Consider the following 24,146-nt stretch of genomic DNA (forward strand, 5'->3'; position numbering starts at 1 on the left):
AGCTCAGATCCTGCAGGTGTTTTAGAAGGTTTTATTCGTTTGTTTGTTTTACAGTGACCAGACATATAATTTTCATCTGGCTATAGATAAAATGAGAGTAACAATTCCTGTAGACTTACATTGAAGGAGGAAGTTGAGCAATATCTGGATACCAGAATATCAGAGACTTGTTTAACTTATTTAAACCCAAGATTTGTTTTCACCCTAAGCACTTGTTTCAGTAGCAGCATCTCACAACCTGTCCTTTATCTTTCTCTGCTGTGTGTTTCTTCTCTGCAGGTTGAGAAGGAGCTGGAGGAGAAGGAGGAGCGCTTGTCCCAGTACAGCGCGAGCGCAGAGCAGTTGCAGCAGCTGCAGCAGTCGTACGAGTTCACTGCAAACGTGGCCCGACAGGAGGAGAAGGTTCGCAGGAAGGAGAAGGAGATCCTGGAGTGGAGGGAGAAGCAGCAGCGGGAGGCTCTGGAGCAGGCGGTCGCGCGTCTGGAGCGGAAACACTCGGCCTATCGCAGGAGCCTCAGCCTGGAGCCGGACCCTGAAGGGCCCCGCAAGAGGTCACAGTCCGCACTGGGACAGAGCACTTCCAGGTTTACAGGAACACCAGACCCGGACCAGGACAGGTGAGGGCTTGTTTTTTAGGAGCACACTAGCACTGGGGTTTTCCTTTTCAAACTTTGAGATGCGAAGGACCCTCTAATACGATGATCCTCTGGTGGGACCCTGTTCATAAATATAAAGGTAGCTGAGCTGTATATTTTTATGTATAAAAATCCATTTGTACTGTGTAGGAATATGATTAAGGTAATGGTAACAACTTTATTAATCCCATTATGAAAGTGTTCATGCCAGACCACTCACATAAATCCTCAAAAATACAAACATAAATGTATAATAATTTGAATAAATATACATAAATATAAACCACCCATTAGCATCAAGACAATATATATGTTTATATGTTTTCTATATATATATATATATATATATATTAGGGCTGTCAAAAGATTAATCGCGATTAATCGCATCCAAAATAAAAGTTTGTGTTTACATAATATATGTGTGTGTACTGTGTATCATTATTTTGTATATATAAATACACACAATATGAAATATTTGCATACATATACTGTATATATATTTATATAGTTTATATTATATATAAATATTATTTTTTTGATATATAAATAACACATTTTTCTTAAATATATACATGCATGTGTGTGTATTTATATATACAAATTTAATTATACACAGTACACACACATATATTATTAAAAACAAACTTTTATTTTGGATGCGATTAATCGCGATTAATCTTTTGACAGCCCTAATATATATATATATATATATATATGAATACATGGTATTTGCAACAAAAAAAAAAAAAAATGTAAATATGAGAACATAATAAAAGTAAATGTGAGGTTAAGACAGCTGATCAAATAATTGTTTGCAAAATGAAATAATTAGCTTTTACGTAGTCAGTATACTAAAATAAATTATTAAAATATTACCTGGAAAATATTTACTTTTTATTAAATTGACAAGTGTTTCTGAAATTGGCACTTAAATCCCCCCCCCCCCCCCAAAAAATTTTTAAATACTGAAAAAAATAAAAGTAAAATAATTATAATTAATGTCTTTTCCGACCGGTCTTTAGAAAGCAGGATGAAATACTATTAAATTTAGTGAATGTGAAAAATAATCACGCTAAGCATATAATATTTAATTAAGATTTTAAGTGCAGACATGAACTATAACAGCCTCAAAAAATGTACTTTAAAAATAAATAAAAACAAACTCGAACCCTAGGACCCCCTTGCGGCCCCCAGGGTTCTCTAGAAATGAATGTGATAAATCCAGAGCTCTTATCCTTCTGATTTTATTGTGGATGTTTCTCAGGATGGAGCGAGAGATTGCCCAGCTGAAGCAGAGGATCAGTGAGAGTGAAGGAAGTGTGCGGAGTCTGAGCGTAAGCGGAGAGGAAAAGAACAATGTGAACCAGTCGCCCGTCAGCCCCATGCAGACCCTCCCCAGCGTACTGTCTGTGGGAGACGAGAGGTGCGCGCGCTGCTTAGTGCTCTCGAACACAGTTTTACTGCTCGCTTGTGATTTGGCCAAGCAATGCTGGACTGTTCCTTTAAAGGGATAGTTCACTTTGAAATTAATTTTTGATATGTTTTAGCTTACCTCAAGGGCATCCAAGATGTAGGTGTCTTTGTTTCCGCAGTGGTTTCAATTTTGATATTTTTAGGTCAAACCGTTCTTGTCTGTCAGTCATATAATGCAGGTCGATGGTCACTGTTTCAAAACACAAGCACAGAGTCCAAATTAAAACAATTCCCCATCGTCCAAATGAAACAATTCCCCATCATAAGTACACATTGATGGCCTAAGACATGAAACGAGCGGTTTGTGTGAGAAAACGAACAGTATTTATATCGTTGTTATCTCTTGAAAACAACACACGTCCAAATGATCTGACGGCGCGGGCGGGTATAGATATATACATAGATGTCGCCTTGGCTACTGCAGTTCATTGGAACGAAACCGTAGCCAAGCGACATCTAGTGTATATAGCTATGCGGGTATAGATGTATACACTAGATGTCGCCTTCGCTACTGCAGTTCATTGGAACGAAACCGTAGCCAAGCGACATCTAGTGTATATAGCTATGCGGGTATAGATGTATACACTAGATGTCGCCTTCGCTACTGCAGTTCATTGGAACGAAACCGTAGCCAAGGCGACATCTATGAATATATCTATACCCGCCCGCACCGTCAGATCATTTGGACGTGTGTTGTTTTCAAGAGATAACAACGATATAAATACTGTTCGTTTTCTCACACAAACCGCTCGTTTCGTGTCTTAGGCCATCAATGTGTACTTATGATGGGGAATTGTTTCATTTGGACGATGGGGAATTGTTTTAATTTGGACTCTGTGGTTGTGTTTTGAGACAGTGACCATCGACCTGCATTATATGACTGACAGACAAGAACGGTTTGACCTAAAAATATCAAAATTGAAACCACTGCGGAAACAAAGACACCTACATCTTGGATGCCCTTGAGGTAAGCTAAAACATATCAAAAATTAATTTCAAAGTGAACTATCCCTTTAATGACTCGTTTCTCCTTCAGGATAAACATGTATATTGAAGAAGAGGTGCAGCGGAGGCTGCAGAAACTGAACCTGCTGAACAGAGAGAACAACAACACGCTCTCGCTGTCCTCAGACTCACTGCAGGTATAGGACTACAGCTCGCACAGTCACTCACTTTAAACTGCAACAGCTATAGTCTGGAGACTAGGAATTAAGTGTGAAACCACCAGAAAGTCTTTTGCAGTCAATATTCGTCTTGTCTTCTTTTGTTTTGTGTGACCCTGACCCTGTTACCCCAATGAGCATTTCTTGTCCTATGGTCACACTTTAATTTTTCAATTTCTATTAGTAATGCATCCTTCTCATGGGCATTTAATAATTTTTGACTTTTCAGTGTGTTAAATATCTTTTTTTAGCCCTTTTTTTTTTTTCTTGAAAAAATAGTTTTTTTTTCGCTTCCAGTCCTTGTTAACAATTATATATATATATCAACATTAACAATGATTATATACAAAATTAATAGTAGTTATTAAGTTTGATGTAGTTTACAAAAAAAAAAAATGTTTTTTGATGTGGTTTTTGCTTGGAGAAAAAAAAAGATCGGTATATCGAATTGCCTAATAATTATGCACGCACTAATATATATATATATATATAGATAGATAGATAGATAGATAGATAGATAGATAGATAGATAGATAGATATGTATTCAGTGCCTTGCGAAAGTATTCGTCCACCTTCATTTTTTCACATTTTGTTATGCAAAAATCCATTGCTTTGCAAACTTATTAAAAGGGAAAGACAATCAAATTAGCCAAAGCTTTTAACATTTTATCCACAGAGATTTCTGTGGAGGCACACATTGTGGGAAAATAGTTTAATGTCTCCCTAGTCGTGCACAAGAGACACATTGTTTTTGGCACCAACACAGTTGTTTAACTCTACAGGAGGAGGAGCAGGATAGTGACGGTAGCTCTGTTAGATTGACGGATGAGGTAAGCACAGGCCTCAGCCAATCAGCACCAGCTGAGTGGACTGTGATTTGCATGATCCAGCCTTAATGATTTGCATATTGCTCACAATCTCTGATGTCAGTAGATTGGGTCTTTCCTCTGCGGTTTTCCACTTTGGGAGCATGCAGCCTGCCCACCGATTTCTTGTGTAGATGCATTTGCTGTTGCTGCAATGATTTTTTTTTTTCTGTTCCCAGACATGTTCCTAGATCAACATGTTTCCTAGTCCTAACCCTACCCATAACTTATTCCTAAAACCAGAGGGAAATGATAGGTGAATAACACTGATGTAGAAGCACCTAACCCTGGATGTAAGCCTAAACTTGACATTAACTGTAGACCTATCCCTCAAATCTGATTAGTTGATTGGAATCTTTTTCCAGGATCAACAAAGATGTTGATCCAAGAACATGTTCTACTTGGTTAAATCACATTCACTGTTTCCATCCATCTATTTTTATGGAAATTTTGGGATATTGCATAAAAACACTGGATGGAAATACCAAGATGCGCATAAATTCTAAAAATGGGTATAAAAATGTATGTGCTCAATTGAGTCGGATAAAAAAAAAAAAGATCCGATAAGAAGTGAACTACGATGGAAACACTTTTTTTTTATAAATCCTTCGATGCGCAACAAAAAACTCATGTGACTTTGCCTCAACAGAGGATAACTGGACTGACCAATGATGTTGGTTTGGACGTTCTGAAATCCCTGAGCCAAAGTCTGTCATCAGATTGATTTGGTTTAATTCCCTTCCAGAAGCGATATTCCACTTTAATTCCAAGATAAATTTGCAACATTGGATGGAAACATAGCTATTCATACGAAATGACAAACATGTACTCGCTTGACCCCTGAAATCAGCTCCGTTGAGTTATGTGTGTGTAATTTTGTGACCCTAATAAACTTTCAATCTCTCAGGACAACGATAAAAAACGCTTGGATCCACGCAAACTGAAATACGAGGTATGATCTTACTGTATGTGTTTAGGGAATGATATTTCATCAGCATGTTTTCTGACCGTCACTGGGCATCTTTCCACAGCGACTGGTGTCCATTCCCCTGGATCCGAGTTCAGAGAATCTTAAAGATCCTGTGAAGATCAGTATTCCACGTCACGTCCTGTGCGGACAAGGCAAAGACGAACACTTCGAGTTTGAAGTCAAGGTTTGTCTGCGTTTTATACAGTCCCAGTCAGTGCATTATCCATGAGAATTGTCGAATTGACCAACCGGCGACCTCCACTGAATAAAAAATCTCTGTACATGAAAATCTTTGATGACTTGGTGTTTTGCGTCTGTGTTCAGATCACTGTTTTGGATGAAACGTGGACGGTGTTTAGGAGATACAGTCGTTTTCGGGAGATGCACAAGTCTCTGAAGCTGAAATATCCAGAGGTATGACCTACATGGACACATGATATGGGTTTGATTCCCAGAGAGTGCACGTACTGATGAAATATAAACCTGGAATCTGGGCTTGACATTAACAACTGCCAAATGCGGGTGTATTTCAGCAGCGGTGTGTAACGCTGTAACTCCTATAGCCACTTTGGCGGGTTGAATTTTATATGTAATACATACATTTTTCAATTGTAGTCTTTTAAAAAGGCATCTGAAATAATAAAGTGCAATGTAGTGTTGTCAAAAAATATCGATTTTTCGATGCATATCGATACTGAAATATCTGAAACGCTTTTAATACTAATTTTTCCGCAGAATAGATACACGATACCAGCTGCTCTTTCTCTCCCTCTCATCTCTCTGACAGCGAGTGACACACAAACCCGCCTCCACTCACTCACTCCTTTCATTTGCTCCAGATGAATATTGTTGCTGTTACAGGGCTTGAATTTCGGTGTGGGATTGTGCGTATTGCACATCATTTGACTCATTTCCTGAGATTTTGTCACATAAAGTCGCTTCTCAGGACTAAATTGAGTTATTTTTCGCTGCTTATTGTGCTTAAACAGTCAAATACTCACTAAATAATGTCAAAATGGCAGTCCTGGTATTCATGTAAACACAGTTAGTTATGTTTTAAGTGAACGTAAACAGTTGAGAGAGAAAACCTATGTGTAACAGTATGATGGATGCGTGCGTCAGGTCTTAAAGTGACAGCAGCCTAATATTCCTGCTGCCAAATTATGAGATAATATAAAAAAATATCTAAATGGCAGCTTTTCCCCTTGGTATCGATGTCAAAATTGTGGTCAGTGAAAATGCGGAGTGGCTAATAACTTTAGACACTAAGCACAGTGGCTGGTGCATTAACATAAAAGATTCAATTAATTTCAGATCAAATTAATGTATGTAACTTGTACATTTTTAATGATTATTATTATTTGAATGAATGTATTTCAACCCAAAATAATTAAATATTATGCTTAAAGAAAAGTTAAGCACATTTTTCGGACCATACATTTATTTTGTTTTATTTATGCATTATTTTCATGCAATAAGCTTAATGCAATACAGGTTGTTCTGGATAAATGCAAAAGATTAAATGGATTTTAGATCAAATTTATTCATGTAACCTGTCAATTATTTAATTTTTATCATTATTTTAAAAATTTATATTTTAAAAATTTTTATTATTCCTATAAATATATATCACACCAAAATGATCAAATATTTTGTTCAGAGAAAATATGAGGAAATATACACTAAGGTCATCCATTTTTTTTCCCCACTTTCCAAATATAATCTTGCCGTGTTTTTGTGAGATTCACCCAACTATGGCTTATTAGATATATTTTAATTCGTGAATGTCTTGTTCTAGCTCGCGGCTTTGGCCTTCCCTCCCAAAAAGATTTTTGGAAACAGAGACGAAAGAATGATTGCGGAGCGCCGGAATCAGTTGGAGGTAATCAGATGTGTTGACTGTCATCCATCTTTGAATGAGGAGGTGTTTTTCTAATCTAAGATGCCATTGTGTTTTCCCAGCAATACCTGCGGAACTTCTTCCATGTGATGATGACTTCATCCTCCTCTTCTCCTCTGAGATCGGACGAGTGTGGATTACAACTCTCCAAACACGCCGTGTGCGACATCTCTCCTTTCTTTAAGAAGGGAGTGTTCGACTACAGCAGTCACGGGACGGGCTGACACACACACGCACACACCAATAAAACACATAAACACTAATTCACATGCACTTTATGCAGCTCTCTGACACACACATAAATACAAACCGAGAAAGGCATTTTACCCTAAAATCAAAGGGAAAAAAATAAGAAATTATATTCTCCATTTAAAAAAAAATTCATTGTGACATTATTTGCATGACAATTAAGCACGTTTTACCTGTTTTTGCTTTTGAGGGTTGTAGTTTGTTATTCTGGGGTGATTCAGAATTTGTTTACTGTATTCACGTTAAAAATTACTAAAATATTTTTTATTATAAATTCATATTGTCATGTAAATAATATCATAATGGAAACAATCCTAATAATAAAAATCTGCTTTTTTTTTTTTTGCCTTTTTTTTTTTTTTTGAGGTGAAATATGACCTGGATACACTCATATTCTCATGAACACACTCAGGAAAGTTGGAAATCAGGTGAAGGAGGAATGAGAAAAGATTGAAAAAAGGATCCAAAGTAGATGTAAATAGTTTTGTTTGTGCCTTGCTGGCTGTAATTGAGCTTTAAAATGCATCAAAGAAAATGAAATATGTTAATATGACAACTGATGGTCATCATAACCTGCTTCAAACATCGTGTGTTTACATCGAGGACCATGAAGCCTTTTTCTGTGGACAAACAGGACGTCCTGTAGCTGCTACTTAGGCTTGTGATTCACTTGAAACCAAGTTCATGTTTGAGTTGCTGCATATAATGAATCGCCACTGCTTTGCTTTGTTGTAACTGCCATTAATGAGAACGGAGGCCTCTGATTGGCTCCAATCCATAAATACTCATTATCATCCATTATACTCATGCTAACATTTAGCAGATGTGTTTTTTAATAACCACTAAGAGGTCAAAGCTCACAAAATGCCACATGTACCGTGAGCCAATGTCTTCCAGAAACCGAAATCGAAATGATTGTCCTGCTCACTGCCCTGGACGCAGTTAAAGGGCTTTTAATGTAGAATATGCTGCAATTTGAATTTGGAGAAAGATTAATGTTCAGCGCTATAAAGCCATATGTATATGTAAATGTATTGTACACTTGATCTGTACAGAGGAGCCTGATCTCATGATGTTTGAAGGAAAGGGATAGTACTGTAATATTAGCCCTTAGGAGTTTCTTGAGCTGGTGCTGAGTGTAAGATGTATACATTTTTAAAACAATATTTTCATTTGCTTTTTTATTTCTGAAACTGAATGTAATCACTTGTGAGTAACATGATTTGGTAACTCAGTTTTAGAGAGTAAGGCAAACTGTTCAGCACCATATTAAATTCATGGTTTATTTATGTTGGAGTACATTTGTCAAACAAGCTTTTGCAAAAATACAGTTTGTTGATGCAACATTTCAGTGTAATCATGTTCATGTAAGTAAAGCAGATCCTTCAAAGCACGTACGTTGATTTGAGGGATGAAACTCGACTCCTAGGACTTGTCATTGGTTTTCTGGTGGTCGGTCTGAAGTTTGTCAATTTTTGATAAATCCGCGAACGAGACATTCGCCGAACCCCGTCTTGCTGGTTTCGCCTGTAAATTCATCACAAGATGGCAAAATCAGATTTAAATCTGACTACAGTTCCACTTTTGGAGGAATGTGATTGGCTGTGGTATGTTCCATTCTGACCAATGAAAATGCAGCACACCTGAGAATCATGAGGCTTCCAGCCAATCATGTAGAGGATCTGAAACGTGGCTGGAACTGAGCCGTCTTCACTGCCGTACATCTCTAAAAGAAATTACACAATATCTAGGGTCGTCAATCTCATTTAGGTAAAGAAAATAATTTAGTGTTCAAGCCTTATTGAATCCATTGGCAAAGACAATAATTATACTTCTGCTATAATGACAAAACTGCTAATTTTTTCATAGTAACTAGGAGTGGCAATATAATATAACTAAATAACCTAATTATAAATAATTAAAATTCTGTAATTCCAATAACTGAATGTTCTTCATAGTTTACAATTTTTGTTACCTATGAATCTACATTACTTATTGATGAAATATACATTTTCTACCCGATAAAATGTTATGGCTTGACTAAATTTATATAAAAATACAAATATAAATTATATTCATTATTCATTAAAACTTTTGAAAAATGTCCTCATAGGTTGTCCAAAATCATTAGAATTATAAGATTATGTCTTACATCCTGATTTTTAACCATTTAGGCTTTTTTTTTAAACATTGTTTTATCTTATTTTAATTCATCAATCTTTCTGCCTCCTGGTTGAAAACCACTATTCTACATAGAATTATTATTGTTAACATAATAAATATATAATAAAATAAATACTTTGGAAATTTAAATTGTCATTACAATATTAATTTACAATAAATAATATTAGTAATATTATTACATAATATTAGTTACGTTCCCATCCAAAGATGCAAATTTAACTTGTGCGCAGGATTGGAGTATCGTATAAAACATGCACGAATAAAGCACAGTTTGCATCCCATGTGTTCAAGGGAACAAAATCGTGGAAAATATCTGTAATAAAGAGACCGCGTCAATTGAGTGCATATGTTTTTTATGCGCATTCTTACAATTTATGCAAAATCTTGCCGTTTCCAAACTTTCCGTCCAGCGTTTATATGCGATATCCCAAAACTTGCATAAAAATAGGTGGATGGAAACATAGCTATAGTTACATTTGAGTGAATCCTGTGCAGTTTGCGGTCTCACCTTTATAAATGGCAGCAGCCGCCAGTATAGTGTCTCTTTGCAGGAGTGACTTCCTGTTCCACGCACAGTTGCTCTCACCCATACCTAAAGCGGATGAATAAACCATAAACACATTCTCCTTCAGTTTAACATCAAATCACCAAATTTATAAGATGCAGAGTTTACCTTGTAAATCACTCATGACCTCCAGCATACCAGGGTAATGGACCTGAACCTCATCAATGTCCTGGATTACAACACAATAATGAGCCTCAATATAATCACTCATGATTCAAATCAAACAGACCCCTTAACGTGCAATATATAAACGGTGACTTCAATGTGGATTATGTACAGTAGTGGCTAAAAAATATTTATTTTTAATGACCGTACAATTTGATTAAACCATCAAAATATGAGGATAATCTTTCTGATTTTTAAATATGAGGGAAGAATAAAACACTGCCTTTTTTGCCAAATAACTTTGTCAGAATCAAGTTTAAACTAGCTACTAGCTTGACTCAAATTAAAACGACTACACAATATGCTAACAAAAGCTTTAACTAATAACATTTGAATAAAGGGTGAAGATGTCGGACCTCACTTTTGGCCACTACTGAAGCTGAATCTTTGAGTTGAGATGTATTCGAGTACTCGTACCACAGTGAGCATGTTGAATCGGGCCTGTCCCATCAGGTTGCCCAGGTCAGTGACGGCTGTGTAGGGCGAGATATGGGGCGCAAACCCGCCCTCCCTCTCCAGCTCGGCTAACTGCAGAGAACATCGCAGCTCGTAGAGCGTCTCACCACCAACCATCGCTCCAATGAACACGCCATCCGGCTTCAACACATGGTGGATCTGAACGACAAAAAGAGGGAATTTCGGTTTGTTTAGCACTTGCACACCACAGGAACGCACACTTGCTTAGATCCTCGTACCTGTCTCAAAGCTCCGGGAAGGTCGTTGATCCAGTGCAGACTGAGGAGACGAATACGGGTTTATAAATGAGAGTTCATCTTTACATTTCCCATCATGCACTGGGGTGGTACAGTACCTCAGGCTGCTGAGCACTAGGTCAAAAGTGTTTTCTTTAAAGGGCAGGAACTCCTCATCTGCCACAACACAGTGAGTAGGAATCTCACATTCCCTCCTGTTCCTCTGAAAAACGAGGAGGAGAAAGAAGGTTCAAGTAAATGTAAGTGTTGAAAAGTTTGGGGTCTGTAAGATTATTATTATTTTTTGATGTTTTTGAAAGAAGTCTCTTCTGCTCACTAAGGCAGCATTTATTTGATCAAAAATACAGTAATATTGTGAAATATTATAAGAATTTTAAATGACTTGTCTATTTGAATACATTTGAATACTGCTCAGGAAACATTTCTGATTATTATCAAGGTTAAAAACAGTTGTGCTGATTAAAATTTTTGTAGAAACTGATTTTTTCGAGATTCTTTGATGAAATATAAAGTCCAAAAGAAGAGCATTTATTTGAAATTTAAATTGTTTGTAACATTATAAATGTCTTTACTGTCACTTTTGATCAATTTAATGTGTCCTTGCCGAATAAATGTATTCATTTCTTTCTTTTTTTAAAATCTTACTGACCCGAAAGGTTTTAACGGTAGAATCATGGGTTACACAATAAGTTCCAACTGCATATCAATGAAATAAAGATGTGTGCAATCTCTTACCAGGGAAGAGTCTGAGACGTCTGTTAAGAAGAGACGTTCAACAACCTCCTGAGAGCGAAACAGTGTCACAATTAGATGGAAACACAGAAAGGAATAATTTACTTGCCTTCATGTCGTTCCAAACCTGTATGACTTTCTTTTTAAGAACACAAAAGGAGATGTTGTAAAGAATGTTCACGCTGCTCTTTTCCATGCAATAAAAATACATAGTGATGAGGGAATGTCAAGCTTCTAGTGTCTCAAAACCAATAGGGCACACTAGGAGCTCGACAGCCCTAGTCTCTCCATTCACTTTCATTATGACAACTCTCTTGAGTGTTTGGGATGGTAATGGACATGATAATGTTGATATGTTTGGTCTTGGCGAAATAGCTCTGTTATGTTGCTGCTGTACAATATAGCATACATGAATTAGCAAATCTATACATGCGGAGCTGGGGAAGGTGTAGGGTTTCTGAAAACTGCTACAGCAAATGCTGACCAAGTATTTGAATGTTGAGCAGCGAGCTCATTGGCTGCTGATACAGCAGGAACCAATCAGCTGTGCCCTATAGAGAATGATGTGATTGCAAGCAGGTTGAGTTAAGGACCTATTAGCCAGTTTCATGACAGAACTTTGTATGAAAAGAGTAATGTGAACATTCATCAAATTATCCTATGTATAAAAAAAAAACATTAAGTAAATTATGACAAATCTTATTTTTTCTTTAACAATGCCATTCACTGTAACATTAGGAACAGTTCTACCTTACTCAAATGCTCTGCGATGTGACTCTTCCCACATCCTACATCCAAAGCCAGAGGGAAAGTCCTGCGATGACATGTAGGGGATCAAAAACTTACATTTGGTTATTTTCTCACCCTCATGTTATTCAAAACCCACATGACTACATTTGTTCTGGTTAACACACAATTCGACATTGCTGTTGCAATGAAAGTGGATGGGGACTGGAGTTCTTGAGCTCCCAAAATGCAATAAAAAATACATTTGTCTGTTCGTTACCCAGAGCTATCGTATGACTTCTTCAGACTAGAAATATAGCACAAAAGTCGTATGGAGCACCTTCATGGTGCTTTTTTTTGGAGGTCAACAGTCCCAGTCCCCATTCACTGCTATTGTGCGGTAAACAGCCGATCGGACATTCTGCTCAACATCTCCTTTTCTATCCCACAAAACAGAATAAAGTCAAACGGGTCTGGAACGACATTACATTAAAAATGTCTCAATTTTTATTTTTATTTTTTTGGCTGAACTATTCCTTTAAGTTTCTTTCTTCTGTTAGAAGAAAGTCTCTATACTATAGTCAATGATGCCCATCAACTGAAATTATTCAAAATATCTTCTTCTGTGTTCAGCAGAGGAAGGAACTTCATGCAGGTTTGGAACAACATGAGGGTGAGTAAATGATGGCAGAATTTTCATTTTTGGGTGAACTATTCGTTTAATATGTGGACAGTGACCTTGAGACGTCATAAACTCTGTCTGCCACTCTGCTCGCCACCTGCAAACACAATCCATGAAAGCAGAAGTTCACACACACACACGCACAGTTTGACTTCTCGTAGAAAAACGCAGGTATCAGAAATGCATCTCTCTCACCTCGTCTCGAAGGTAATCGTATTTGCCGCTGTCCAGTAAAGATGATGCCCATTCTTTCTGCTTGCGCTTCATGTTCCTGTCAAACACGTTCATCGCGCCTCCCTGACTGGAGGACAAACACCTCCATCCTCTCCACACAGAGCGGAGGCTTTTCACACTCACGTTCATGCTTCCTAATTCATTCTCATTTCAACAGATACATTTCATAACACTTTCAAATACATTTCATCTGTGTACCTCTAAAAACAGAGCTCAGCTTTGCGTCACATAACAGGGAGATGTGAGGTAAAATGTGGAATGGATCAGACCATCATACCGGACTGGAACATGGACCGGAGTCAGTTTAAAGCCATTGTTCAACCAAAAATTACTATTCTATTCTATTCTATTCTATTCTATTCTATTCTATTCTATTCTATTCTATTCTATTCTATTCTATTCTATTCTGTTCTGTTCTGTTCTGTTCTGTTATGTTATATTATATTATATTATATTATATTATATTATATTATATTATATTATATTATATTATATTATACAATGAAAAGCAAAGGGAAAACGTCTAAATATACAGAACATTTTAAAAAGTGTGACTTTATTTCAAACTAAATTTTTGTGTTCTTTAAAGGTTATAATACCAATATTGCCAATAGTAATATTAATGATATTTAAGAGTCGTGTTCATATTTTGTGATTTAAAACTGATGATGAATAATGGAATTGACCGAAGATTTTCTTATTTGTACGTTTATTTATATATTTCCAGCTTCAAGCTCGATTAGACAAATCAGAGTTATTTTAGTAGCTTATTTATTGTAGTTTTATTAATATTTTGAATTAATTTTCGGTTTCGGTTTGTGTTTCAATTTTGTTTAAAGTTTTTGTGATTTCATTGTTATTTTTTTCCTAAATATGTCAATAAAGTTATTATATATATATTTTTAATTTCAGTCATAGTTTTAGTTATTTTAGTACATCAATTCAAACTAAATGAAAACGAGAAATATTGCTTTGGCAACTATCTGAAATAAATGTTTAAGAATTTTTTTTTATTTCAGTTAACGTTAATTTTATTTCAAATAACGAAAAAATTGTTTTTAATTGTTTTTGTTTTATTTTTAACTGTTTGAATGAAGTACAATAACCCTTCCTCAGCTTCCCACACAGTCGCATATCAAAGACAAGAGGACAGGCGCTCGCGTCTGGTGTGTTTTGAACTTTTCGACGCGCCGTAGGAAAAATAAGGCGGGGTTTAAAAGAGGTCACGGAAGTAGTGAATCAGTGAAGCATCACGGGAAACAAAACACGTGTGGAGCTGCGTAACATCGCACGAAAAACCAGTAGGTCAGTATTGGCCTTTAAATAACTGTTTTATTTGTTGTGGAGTCCGTTTTGTGCTGAATTCTTGTTTCGTGTCCTGTGCTGGAAATTAACGGCATGCTCAATGTTGTAGTTTGTCATTACAGTCATATACAATGGAACAAAATGTTTGCTCTGTAAATCACATACACACTGTAAACAAATAAATACAAAACAAAAAAAAAGAGCATGCATATAGCCTTTTGACAAGTATACATTATAAAATACAATGCTCTGTAATTAAAAATAAATCTACACTAATAAGTACTGCAGTAAACATTGTGACAACTAGCCCCACTCTACCCTATTTTTCCTTATTTGTCGGTTTGTTTTGCTGTAATATCAGTTGTTAAAATCAGTAGTTGATTTAGTTTATTTCACTATAACGAAAACACTCAAGAACCACATTATTTTGGGCTGTCTGCGTAAGAAATATTTCATGACATTTCTTTAAATGGATATACATTGACAGGTAATTCTAGGCAACTGGTTTCTCATGAACCTCTTTTGTTTTTTCCACAGGTTAATACTTCCACTCGGTTCTTCCAAATAATCACCATGACTTCCAAAAACACTCCAAGCGGCGACGACCGCTTCTCCAAGGTTAAAAAGGACCCTCGCTTCTGGGAGATGCCCAACAGAGAGCGCAAGGTCAAGATCGACGAGCGTTTCCAGTCCATGTTCCACGACCAGCGCTTCAAGCTGAAGTACACGGTGGATAAACGGGGCCGGCCCGTCAACCACACGACCACCGAGGACCTCAAGCGCTTCTACAAGCTCTCTGACTCCGAAGAGGAGGACGAGGACACAGAAAACACAGAGAAGGAAAAGAAAGCTGATGAGGAAGCTCAGGTTGAGGAGGAAGATGAGAGTGATGAATCTGAGGAGGAGGAGGAGGAGGAGGAAGCCGAGAAGGTTCTGAAGTCAGAAAAAGCGAAGAAAAAGAAAGAGCCGCTGATAAAGGGAGTGAGAGTGTTTGAAGAAGGTACTGCCGATTTATTATGTAACTGTTTTGTTTTGGATCAATCATCTTAATGTCATTTTGATAAGTATGTTTATATATTCTTGTGGGGTTCGTTTGTTATTCATGAATTGAGACTGTTTTTATTGGTTTTATCAGATGAAGATGAGAAATCTGGTGTTGAAGAGGATGAAGAAGAAGGTTCTTCTGAAGGTGAAGATGATGATGAGGATGAGGATGAGGATGATGAGAGCGAGTCAGATGAAGACGACGAGAAAGGACCTGATCTGGCCAGAGGGAAGGGTAACATCGAGACCAGCTCTGATGAAGATGAGGATGAGGATGAGGATGAGTTGGAGGAAGAGGAGATTGAGCATGACTGGGGAGAGATGTGTAAAGATGCTCCACGCGGTGACAATGTGAGATTTCATCCAATCACTTTATTCTGCTCACCAGAGCTGCATTTATCTGATCAAAAATACAGTAAAAACGGTAATATTGTGAAATATTATTACAATTGTAAATAACAGTTTTATATGGGAATATTTAGTCAAATTTAATTTATTCTTGTGATCAAAGCTGAATTTTCAGCATCATTACACCAGTCTTCAGTCACATGATCCTTCAGAAATCATTATAATATGATGATCTGATGCTCAAGAAACATTTATGATTATAATCAATGTTGAAAACAGTTTTGCTGCTTAATTTCTGTGAAATAGAAAATCTTTAGTAACATTATAAATGTCTTTTCAGTCTTTACTGTCACTTTTGATCCATTTAGTATATCATACTTTTGAACGTTAGTATATTTATTAAATGAAAATTATATTTTATATATAATATATTTAACATAATTTATAAATTATAAAATAATAAAATATAACATGTTTTCCCCACCAAATTAATCTTTTAGCATATTGCAATTGAAAGAATTATTTAGGTTAAAGAAGAATCTTACTGACTTAAGTTTATTTATAAAAAAAAAAAAAAATTTAATATTTTTTGTGATATATATAATATATTTAACATTATATTATATTAAAATTGATAATAAAAATAACAAAAATAAAAAAATAACACATTTTCCCCACCAATTTTTTTTTTTTAGAATAACGCAATTCAAATAATTACTTTAAAAATGTCTTTATACATCATGTATCGTGTGTTTTAGTGTGTTATTTTCTGTGTGTAGACTACACGGCGGTTGGCAGTTTGTAACATTGACTGGGACAGACTGAAAGCTAAAGATCTGCTGGCTCTCTTCAACTCGTTCAAGCCCAAAGAAGGCGTAGTGCTGTCTGTAACGGTAACTGTCCCTTCTCTTCCTGCTCTGGCTCCTCCCACAATCCCTTTATCATTTCCGTTCGAGTCTGAATGCTTGTCCTGCATTTGTCAGATCTACCCGTCTGAGTTTGGGAAGGAGAGGATGAGTGCAGAGCAGACCCAGGGTCCGCTGGAGCTCACCAGCCTCCCGGACGACCCCGACGCAGACACAGAGGAGCAAAGGTACTGCTTTCAGCACCTTTTTGCATAACAAAAAATGCATCCTAGATGGCTGACTCTGGTTTAAAACATACTTCTAATTCATTATATACTAAAAACCGGACTATAAAAATATTTCAGTCTGATTAAAATATGACTTTTTCACCCAGTGCTGTGTGTATCAGAGTAGTCTGATAGATAAAAAAAGTGATCAAATGATTTTAGCTGTAATGCCGTTCAAGAAGTTTGAGTCAGTCATTTATTTTTCATTGAAATGAATACATTTATTCAGCAATGATGCTTTAAATGTATGACAGTGTTAGGGGTTAACAGTTTAGGACCCAAGGACCAGATGTTTGAAAGAAGACCCGGAGTCAGAATTATAAAAATTGAAGATAAGTTTTACTGAATATAGTTGGCAGTTTCATCAGCAGAAGTCAGCTTCAAGACTCACACAGGAGTTCGTAGGCCGCCCCGCTTACAGTTACACAGATCACAGCAGTTATACCATTTCCAAGGTCTAAACTACGTCATTGCTTACAGGTTGAATGATTCTCATTGGCCAAGAAATTGATAAACATAGTAATTTTCCACACATATACAGATAGCATATACTGCTATATTAGTATAGTATATACAGATAGACTGAAGCAAATCTCCATCGATTATGCAGCTGACACTCGGACCATGAAGTCAGGCACGTCGTGACCTTCCAGGTCGCAGATTTGGGTTGCTGGGTGCCAGCATGTCCCGAACAACAACTCAGTCAATCTCCAATAATGCCAGTGGTTCCTTAACCTGTAAGCAAGAAGACTAACACACACACACCCGACACACATTTGGCCAGGCTCTTAACTATAAACAGGAGTCTCGTCTCAAAACATCAGGATAACAAGTTCTTTCTCTCAGGATAGGACACTTTAGTCTAATTGGAAAATATAGGCTTTAACTGAGAAACGGTCCCTTAAACTATAGACTTCAATGACCCCTATGTGTTTTAACATGTTAAAGACCTTTCTCAAACACAAAACCAGTCCCTATTTCATTTCTGGAAGCCGGAATAAATAGGCAAGCTTTGTTACTGTATTCAAATATCAAATACAGACATTAAAGAATACATGATAAGAACATTTCAGTAATCACACTGGTAACTTCTATAACAAAGTAAAATCTCCAGAGAAGTCATTAAACTCATTTGATATTTAGAAGGAAAAATATTGATTAATACCTTAATTATAATCACTCATTACATATACATTGAAGCAGCAGTGGATTCCAATCCACCCCCTTCAACAGCAAAGACAATCATAATGTTGTGAAAGATTTCTATTTCAAATCATTCTATTCATCAAAGAATCCTGACAAAAATGTATCACGGTTTCCTCTAAAATAATGTTTTCAACATGGAAAATAATACATTTTTCTTCAGCATCAATTCATCATATTAGGATCATGTGATGCTGAAGACTGAAGAGTAATGATTCTGAAAATACAGCTTTGATCACAGGAATAAACTACATTTTACATGGAAAACAGTTATTTTAAGTTGTATTAATATTTCACAATATTACAGTTTTTACTGTATTTTTGATCAAATAAATGCAGCCTTGTTGAGTATAAGAAAGTTGTTTAAAAAACACACTCTAACTTTTGAATGGCAGTATATAACTGTATATTTCACCCTTTTGATAATTTTTCATGTCTTCTATTTTTACATTCACTCTGAATGGTTTTAAAGGACAGTATTATTATTTCCCGATCAGAGGAAGCCTCATTTATTTCAGCCCAGTGTTTTATGACGATGTCTTCCATGTGTTTTCAGGATCTGCCGGGAGAAAGTGCGTGACTATCAGTTCAAGCGTCTGAGGTATTACTACGCAGTGGTGGAGTGCGAGTCCGTCGAAACGGCGGTGAAGATTTACGAGGAGTGTGACGGCCTCGAGTACGAGAGCAGCTGCTCGATGATCGACCTGCGGTGAGTCCCTCACGTCCCCGGAGACCTTCAGTCAAAACCTGATGAAACCATCAAGAATTCAAATCTGATTACATTTCTAAGAACTTAGCACTAGAGAGATTTATTTGTCAGTTGTCATCGGTTGATGTTGGTGTCTGCGGGCATTTTCCAGGTTCATCCCTGATGATGTGACGTTTGACGATGAGCCGAAGGACAGAGCGACCGATGTGGATTATGGTTCCTACAAGCCCAAACTCTTCACATCGGCGGCCACCACCACAGCCAAGGTCTGTCACACTGAACACTACACGAGATCTGAGCGCCTGAACTCGGCGTACTGTAATGTCTGCTGTCCGCCATCAGGTTGAGCTGACGTGGGATGAAACGGATCACGACCGGGTCACTGCTCTCTGCCGGAAGTTCAATAAGGACGAGCTGTTGGACATGGACTTTAAGGCTTACCTGGCCTCCTCCAGTGAGGAAGAAGAGGAGGAGGAGGAAGAGAAACGGACGGAAGGCTAGTGATGACTAAATCTCATCTATCATATGGAAAAGAGCATCCTGTTAAACATCTCCTTGTGCTGGTGAACTTGTAAGTCTGGCTGTCTTTGAAATGTTTTGTTGTGTTGAATGTTCAGCTGAGGAGCCGGCTCAGCCTCTTCCCGAGGAGAAGAAGGGCAGTAAGGGGAAGAAGAGCGCAGAGCAGATCGCCAAATACAGAGATCTACTGAAGAGCATTCAGGACAAAGACAAGGGGAACGATGACGCCATGGACATGGAGATCACATGGGTACCAGGTATCAGAGATACGCTCCTCCTCACCTAAAAAGTTGATTAAGTGTTATGTTTTATATTATTTTTTAATATTACTTTAGTTTTAAAAGAACGTAACATTTTACATTATTTTACATTTATATTATATTATTAATATTATATTATATATTTTATTCAATAAGATACAAAAAATCGTATATCTTAAATCTGTATATATATATATATATATATATATATCATTAATTTATATCATTAATATATTTAATGAATATCTAATTAAAATACACACACACATACAATATATGTGTGTGTTTTACTGATTGCAGAAAACTCTTCTCTATGTATTATTGTTTAATTATATACAAGCATAGTATTATACAGTATATATATATATATATATATATATATATATATATATTAGAGATGCACCGATTGATCGGCTGGTGACCGGAATTGGCCGATTTTCACGTGATCGGCCGTAACCGGCGACCGGCCGGTCAGTCTGACAAATGCCGATTTTATGCCGATTTTATGCCGGTCAAATGCACCCGGGCGCCGCATGATTAACATCGCGCAACATCAGCATCACACGTGCACACGGAGCACATGTAGAAAACCTCGTGAATTACGTCCGTTCAGACCGCAAGCGCGTATTTTTTTTCGGCGTGCATGTTAATTCACAACGGAAGCAGGAGCAGCGCTTGAGCGTCAAGCAGGAGCGTCGCGAGCAGTGAAGCGCGTGTTTCGGCGCCGAGTCTATTTGCTGCACTGCTCACGCTCAATTAAAGGGAAAGCACACTTTTGATGGAAAATAGCCTAAATAGGGTTTCACAAAAAAGTGCCCAAAATGCACAGAATTTGCGTGTTTTAACAAGAACTGGAGTAGGCTATGTCAGAAAAGAAAACAAAGACTAATATTTATAGAAAATGTACCCATTTAAACTTGTTTTATTATTCAGTTTGTACAAGTGATTGCAATGGGCCTGTGTGTGTGTGCTTTGAGAAATATCTTAATACTGCAAGGCTATATTTATTTTATTTTTTATTTATATATTATTTTATTGCCATTCCCTGTTTTCATACAGACGTTTCGTTTGCTAAATACATATATATATATATATATATATATATATATATATATATATATATATATATAAAATTATTGGATATTGAATGTGAAAAGGAAATGGTTCTTCCACAACACTGCACTTTAGATGTGTGTGTGAACTATGCAAATTGTAAAATGTTTTATTACAGAAATGATATAAAATAAATATTTGTGTGTGCTGTAAAGTGGTTAGAAAAAATGAAATCGGAATCGGCTCAAATCGGTATCGGCAGGTCAAACTTACTGAAAAATCGGAAATCGGAATCGGCCCAGAAAATTGTAATCGGTGCATCTCTAATATATATATATATATATATATATATAATCTTAATTTACATTAAATAATATATATATATATTACAGTATTAATTATATATATATATATTATAATTATTTTAATATTAATAATATATATTTTATTAAGGAAATTTAGTAAATATGTACTTGTGTGAATAAATATATAATGTGAAATGAACAAATTAATATGTACATATATAAAAATGCTTTATGACTACAGATATTTTTTGTTTTTAATTGTATATTAGCACATATTTTACATATATATTTATAGATATATTTAAGTAAATACAAACTATCAAAAACAAAATAAATAAATATATAATTATATAATATATATCATTTATATATCATGTATAAGTAAATAATAAACTATCAAAAATAAATAACTATTTGATAATTATGTAATATGTATATAATTTATATATCATATATATTTTATATGTACTGTATGTTTGTTATTTGATTGTTTTTAGGACTGAAAGAAACAACCGAGAAGCTTGTGAAGAAGAAAATGTTGGGCAAAGATACACTGTCTCCATGGGAGGAATATCTGCAGAAGAAAAAGGAGAAAAAGAAAGAGAAGAGGAAAGGAAAGAAGGTAAATGTGTCACTGAGGAATAATCATTCCGTTTGCCCTTCATTTCTGTGCTTCTGACTCACTCATACACCGTCTCTCTGGTGCAGGACGCGCTGGAGGCGGAGCCTGCGATCAGTGATGATGAACTTCCTGCTAATGTTGACCTCAACGACCCCTTCTTCTCGGAGGAGCTCGGCGCGACAGGTTAGCCTGCGCTTTATTCCCCTCACTCTTCAACACATTCAACATGAGGGAGATTAAACCATGAGGTCAATTCTATTGCAGCATCCCTGGAAAACAAAAAGAACAAGAAGAGCAGGAAGAAAGATGAGGAGAGGACACCAGAAGAACAGGAAGAGCTGGAGAGACGGAGGGTGCGTTTCTGTCACAAAGTGTGTTTCTGGGTAATGTATCATCATGACCAACTGTGTCTTGATCTCCAGGCCGAGATGGAGCTGCTGATGGCTGACGATGAAGACGACAAGCACAAACATTTCAACTACGACAAGATCGTGGAGCACCAGAACCTGAGCAAGAAGAAGAGGAAGAAGCTCCTGAAGAGCGACACGCCACTGGAGAACGACGACTTCAAGGTCAGAGTCTCACAGAGTCACTCTCTTTTAGATTTTCAGGAGAGAAAAGATTTGTTTTTTGTGTGCATGTGTGTGAATCAGAGTTTTGAATCGATTCTCTGAACTGATTCTGAAAAATGAATCAAACTTGCCAACTCTAACTCCATTTCTGCCATGGTTCTCCAGGTGGACGTTCACGACCCGCGCTTCCAGTCTATGTTCACGTCCCATCTTTACAACCTGGACCCGTCCGACCCGGCCTACAAGAAGACCAAAGCAACGCAGAGCATCCTAGAGGAGAAGCTGCGGCGCAGAGAGGAGGAGCACCAGAGACAGGAGGAGACGCTGAAGAGCAGAGCCTCACAGGAGAAGATCACAGCAGAGACTTCATCCGCCACTAAAGTCATGGACCCCAATTTATCACTGCTTGTCAAATCCATCAAGAACAAAACCCAACAGTTTCAAGCGCGCAAGAAACAAAAGACGCAGTAGACTGAGAACGAGAGTTATGTCTTTTTTCTTTGCCTGGTAGAAGACAAAATGAAAAGCTGTTTGATAAACTTCATGTTTTGTTTGTGCTGCTATAAAATCATCTCCTAGTTCAAAATCATTAAAACATCTATTCAGATTTTCATGCTTGACCTGCCGTTTTTGGACCAAACATCATGGGTTTTTTACTGAAATTTTGATTCTGCACAACACACTTTTTGATTTATTATTTTTTAATTTAGTTTCTTCAAGTTTCTCAGAGACGTTCCCGCAGTTCTTCTGGATTTAGTCTGTCTGAGTGTCACGGACCAAACAGTCTGGCAATGAGGAAAACAGGAGTTTCTTGTTGAAAAAGGTTTTTTTTTATTTACCCCCAAAAATACTAAGCAATAGAAACCAAAAAATTAACAACTAGGCCTATAAAAGAGGTAAAAAAAATATATAACTATACTCAAAACAGCATACAAAAAAACAGAATATGAACTGAACAACCTGACCTAACTGAATGAGACACAAAGAAACATATATAGTGGCTTGGCCAAACCAATTTACACAAAGGGAAAACCAAATGGACAACAAATACCAACAACTACAAAGCAAAACAAACTTAACCCAAAAATCCCCCTCCAACATGGCAGCACATGGTATGGCTTAATTGGCAGGTCACAGGATATCACAGCCCTCCACCCTTGGCCACGCCTTTCTTCCCCCAGGACAGACTTCTCTCCAACATGGTAACAAAGAAACAATGATTAATAGAACAGAAATTATTTACATAACCCTACAATGTAAAAATGTGTGCACTCCATTTAAACAGTGTATGGCTAAAGCAAATAAATGTATATTATACCTGAAATAAACTATGTGATCTGTGTTTTCAAATCATAAATTGTTTGGGGTGTGGCTAACTGAAAAAATAACTTTACTTGTGTACCTAAAACATGGCTTGTGTACTGGTAGGCTTGTATGCGATATTACCATTGCTGGCTGTTACCCTGCCTTGCCGGTTATTCATCCTGTGTGGCTTGGGCCATCACACTCAGTTTCTTCTGTTTCTTCATGTAATCACAGACGGACTCGATGATGGTGAGATCAGATCATCCTGGCTGTTGTCAGACTCCTTGTGCATACCCAAATCTCACTGGATTATTACAATTAATGGCAAAAGGAATGTTTGGAAATGTAAACTAATATTTCCTACTGACACACTACAGCAAAAGATATAAATATATGTATAAGGGCCCATACGTAATAATTAGGGAGTTTCGTAACGATATGCCAATGCGTTCGTAAACTATAATATGCAAAACCATTGCAGTTACAGCTTTGGATCTTTTTTGTCATTTGG

At 36.7% G+C, this 24,146-nt stretch overlaps 3 protein-coding genes across 6 annotated transcripts in view; 2 read left to right on the forward strand and 1 right to left on the reverse strand.

The window, feature by feature from the left end:
* Positions 1-8,599, forward strand: part of kif16ba (kinesin family member 16Ba) — a 30,188-nt gene extending 21,589 nt beyond the window's left edge. For 2 of the 4 annotated variants that reach the window (XM_079864172.1, XM_079864170.1), the window contains 9 exons: positions 280-617; positions 1,900-2,058; positions 3,145-3,250; positions 4,055-4,102; positions 5,046-5,090; positions 5,170-5,292; positions 5,433-5,522; positions 6,907-6,990; positions 7,071-8,545. In XM_079864172.1, coding sequence (XP_079720298.1) covers positions 280-617; positions 1,900-2,058; positions 3,145-3,250; positions 4,055-4,102; positions 5,046-5,090; positions 5,170-5,292; positions 5,433-5,522; positions 6,907-6,990; positions 7,071-7,232 — 1,155 coding nt within the window. In that variant the 3' untranslated portion in view covers positions 7,233-8,545. Of the gene's footprint in view, positions 1-279; positions 618-1,899; positions 2,059-3,144; positions 3,251-4,054; positions 4,103-5,045; positions 5,091-5,169; positions 5,293-5,432; positions 5,523-6,906; positions 6,991-7,070 lie in introns of all 4 variants that reach the window. The other 2 variants (XM_079864173.1, XM_079864171.1) reach the window with 2 other exon arrangements.
* On the reverse strand, positions 8,527-13,518 carry ndufaf5 (NADH:ubiquinone oxidoreductase complex assembly factor 5). The gene is made up of 11 exons (XM_079864175.1): positions 13,220-13,518; positions 13,081-13,121; positions 12,367-12,430; positions 11,620-11,667; positions 10,983-11,086; positions 10,867-10,906; positions 10,589-10,786; positions 10,115-10,175; positions 9,950-10,033; positions 8,901-8,983; positions 8,527-8,784 (listed from the first exon to the last, which is right to left on the reverse strand). The coding sequence occupies exons 1-11, from the start codon at positions 13,385-13,387 to the stop codon at positions 8,683-8,685; spliced, it is 993 nt and encodes a 330-aa protein (XP_079720301.1). The 5' UTR covers positions 13,388-13,518; the 3' UTR covers positions 8,527-8,682.
* Positions 13,519-14,374: 856 nt separating this feature from the next.
* On the forward strand, positions 14,375-23,684 carry esf1 (ESF1, nucleolar pre-rRNA processing protein, homolog). The gene is made up of 14 exons (XM_079864174.1): positions 14,375-14,563; positions 15,101-15,563; positions 15,699-15,958; positions 16,735-16,848; positions 16,939-17,048; positions 18,847-18,999; positions 19,151-19,265; positions 19,342-19,495; positions 19,617-19,775; positions 21,634-21,758; positions 21,845-21,941; positions 22,023-22,111; positions 22,181-22,330; positions 22,496-23,684. The coding sequence occupies exons 2-14, from the start codon at positions 15,137-15,139 to the stop codon at positions 22,799-22,801; spliced, it is 2,259 nt and encodes a 752-aa protein (XP_079720300.1). The 5' UTR covers positions 14,375-14,563; positions 15,101-15,136; the 3' UTR covers positions 22,802-23,684.
* Positions 23,685-24,146: the final 462 nt, after the last annotated feature.

Source organism: Squalius cephalus (genome assembly GCF_949319135.1).
Source record: "Squalius cephalus genome assembly, chromosome: 2".
Lineage (NCBI taxonomy): Eukaryota > Metazoa > Chordata > Actinopteri > Cypriniformes > Leuciscidae > Squalius > Squalius cephalus.

What these genes read in the sequence shown, in the direction of transcription:
- ndufaf5 (XM_079864175.1), bottom strand. Translation starts at nt 13,387, where the DNA reads ATGAACGTGAGTGTGAAAAGCCTCCGCTCTGTGTGGAGAGGATGGAGG. An exon ending in GGCTGCTGCCATTTATAAAG is followed by an intron (nt 8,984 to 9,949) that starts GTGAGACCGCAA and finishes AATTTCTTTTAG; the next exon opens with AGATGTACGGCAGTGAAGAC. An exon ending in GGAAGCCTCATGATTCTCAG is followed by an intron (nt 8,785 to 8,900) that starts GTGTGCTGCATT and finishes ATGAATTTACAG; the next exon opens with GCGAAACCAGCAAGACGGGG.
- esf1 (XM_079864174.1), top strand. Translation starts at nt 15,137, where the DNA reads ATGACTTCCAAAAACACTCCAAGCGGCGACGACCGCTTCTCCAAGGTT. An exon ending in GGAAGAGAAACGGACGGAAG is followed by an intron (nt 19,496 to 19,616) that starts GCTAGTGATGAC and finishes TTGAATGTTCAG; the next exon opens with CTGAGGAGCCGGCTCAGCCT. An exon ending in GGAGATCACATGGGTACCAG is followed by an intron (nt 19,776 to 21,633) that starts GTATCAGAGATA and finishes GATTGTTTTTAG; the next exon opens with GACTGAAAGAAACAACCGAG.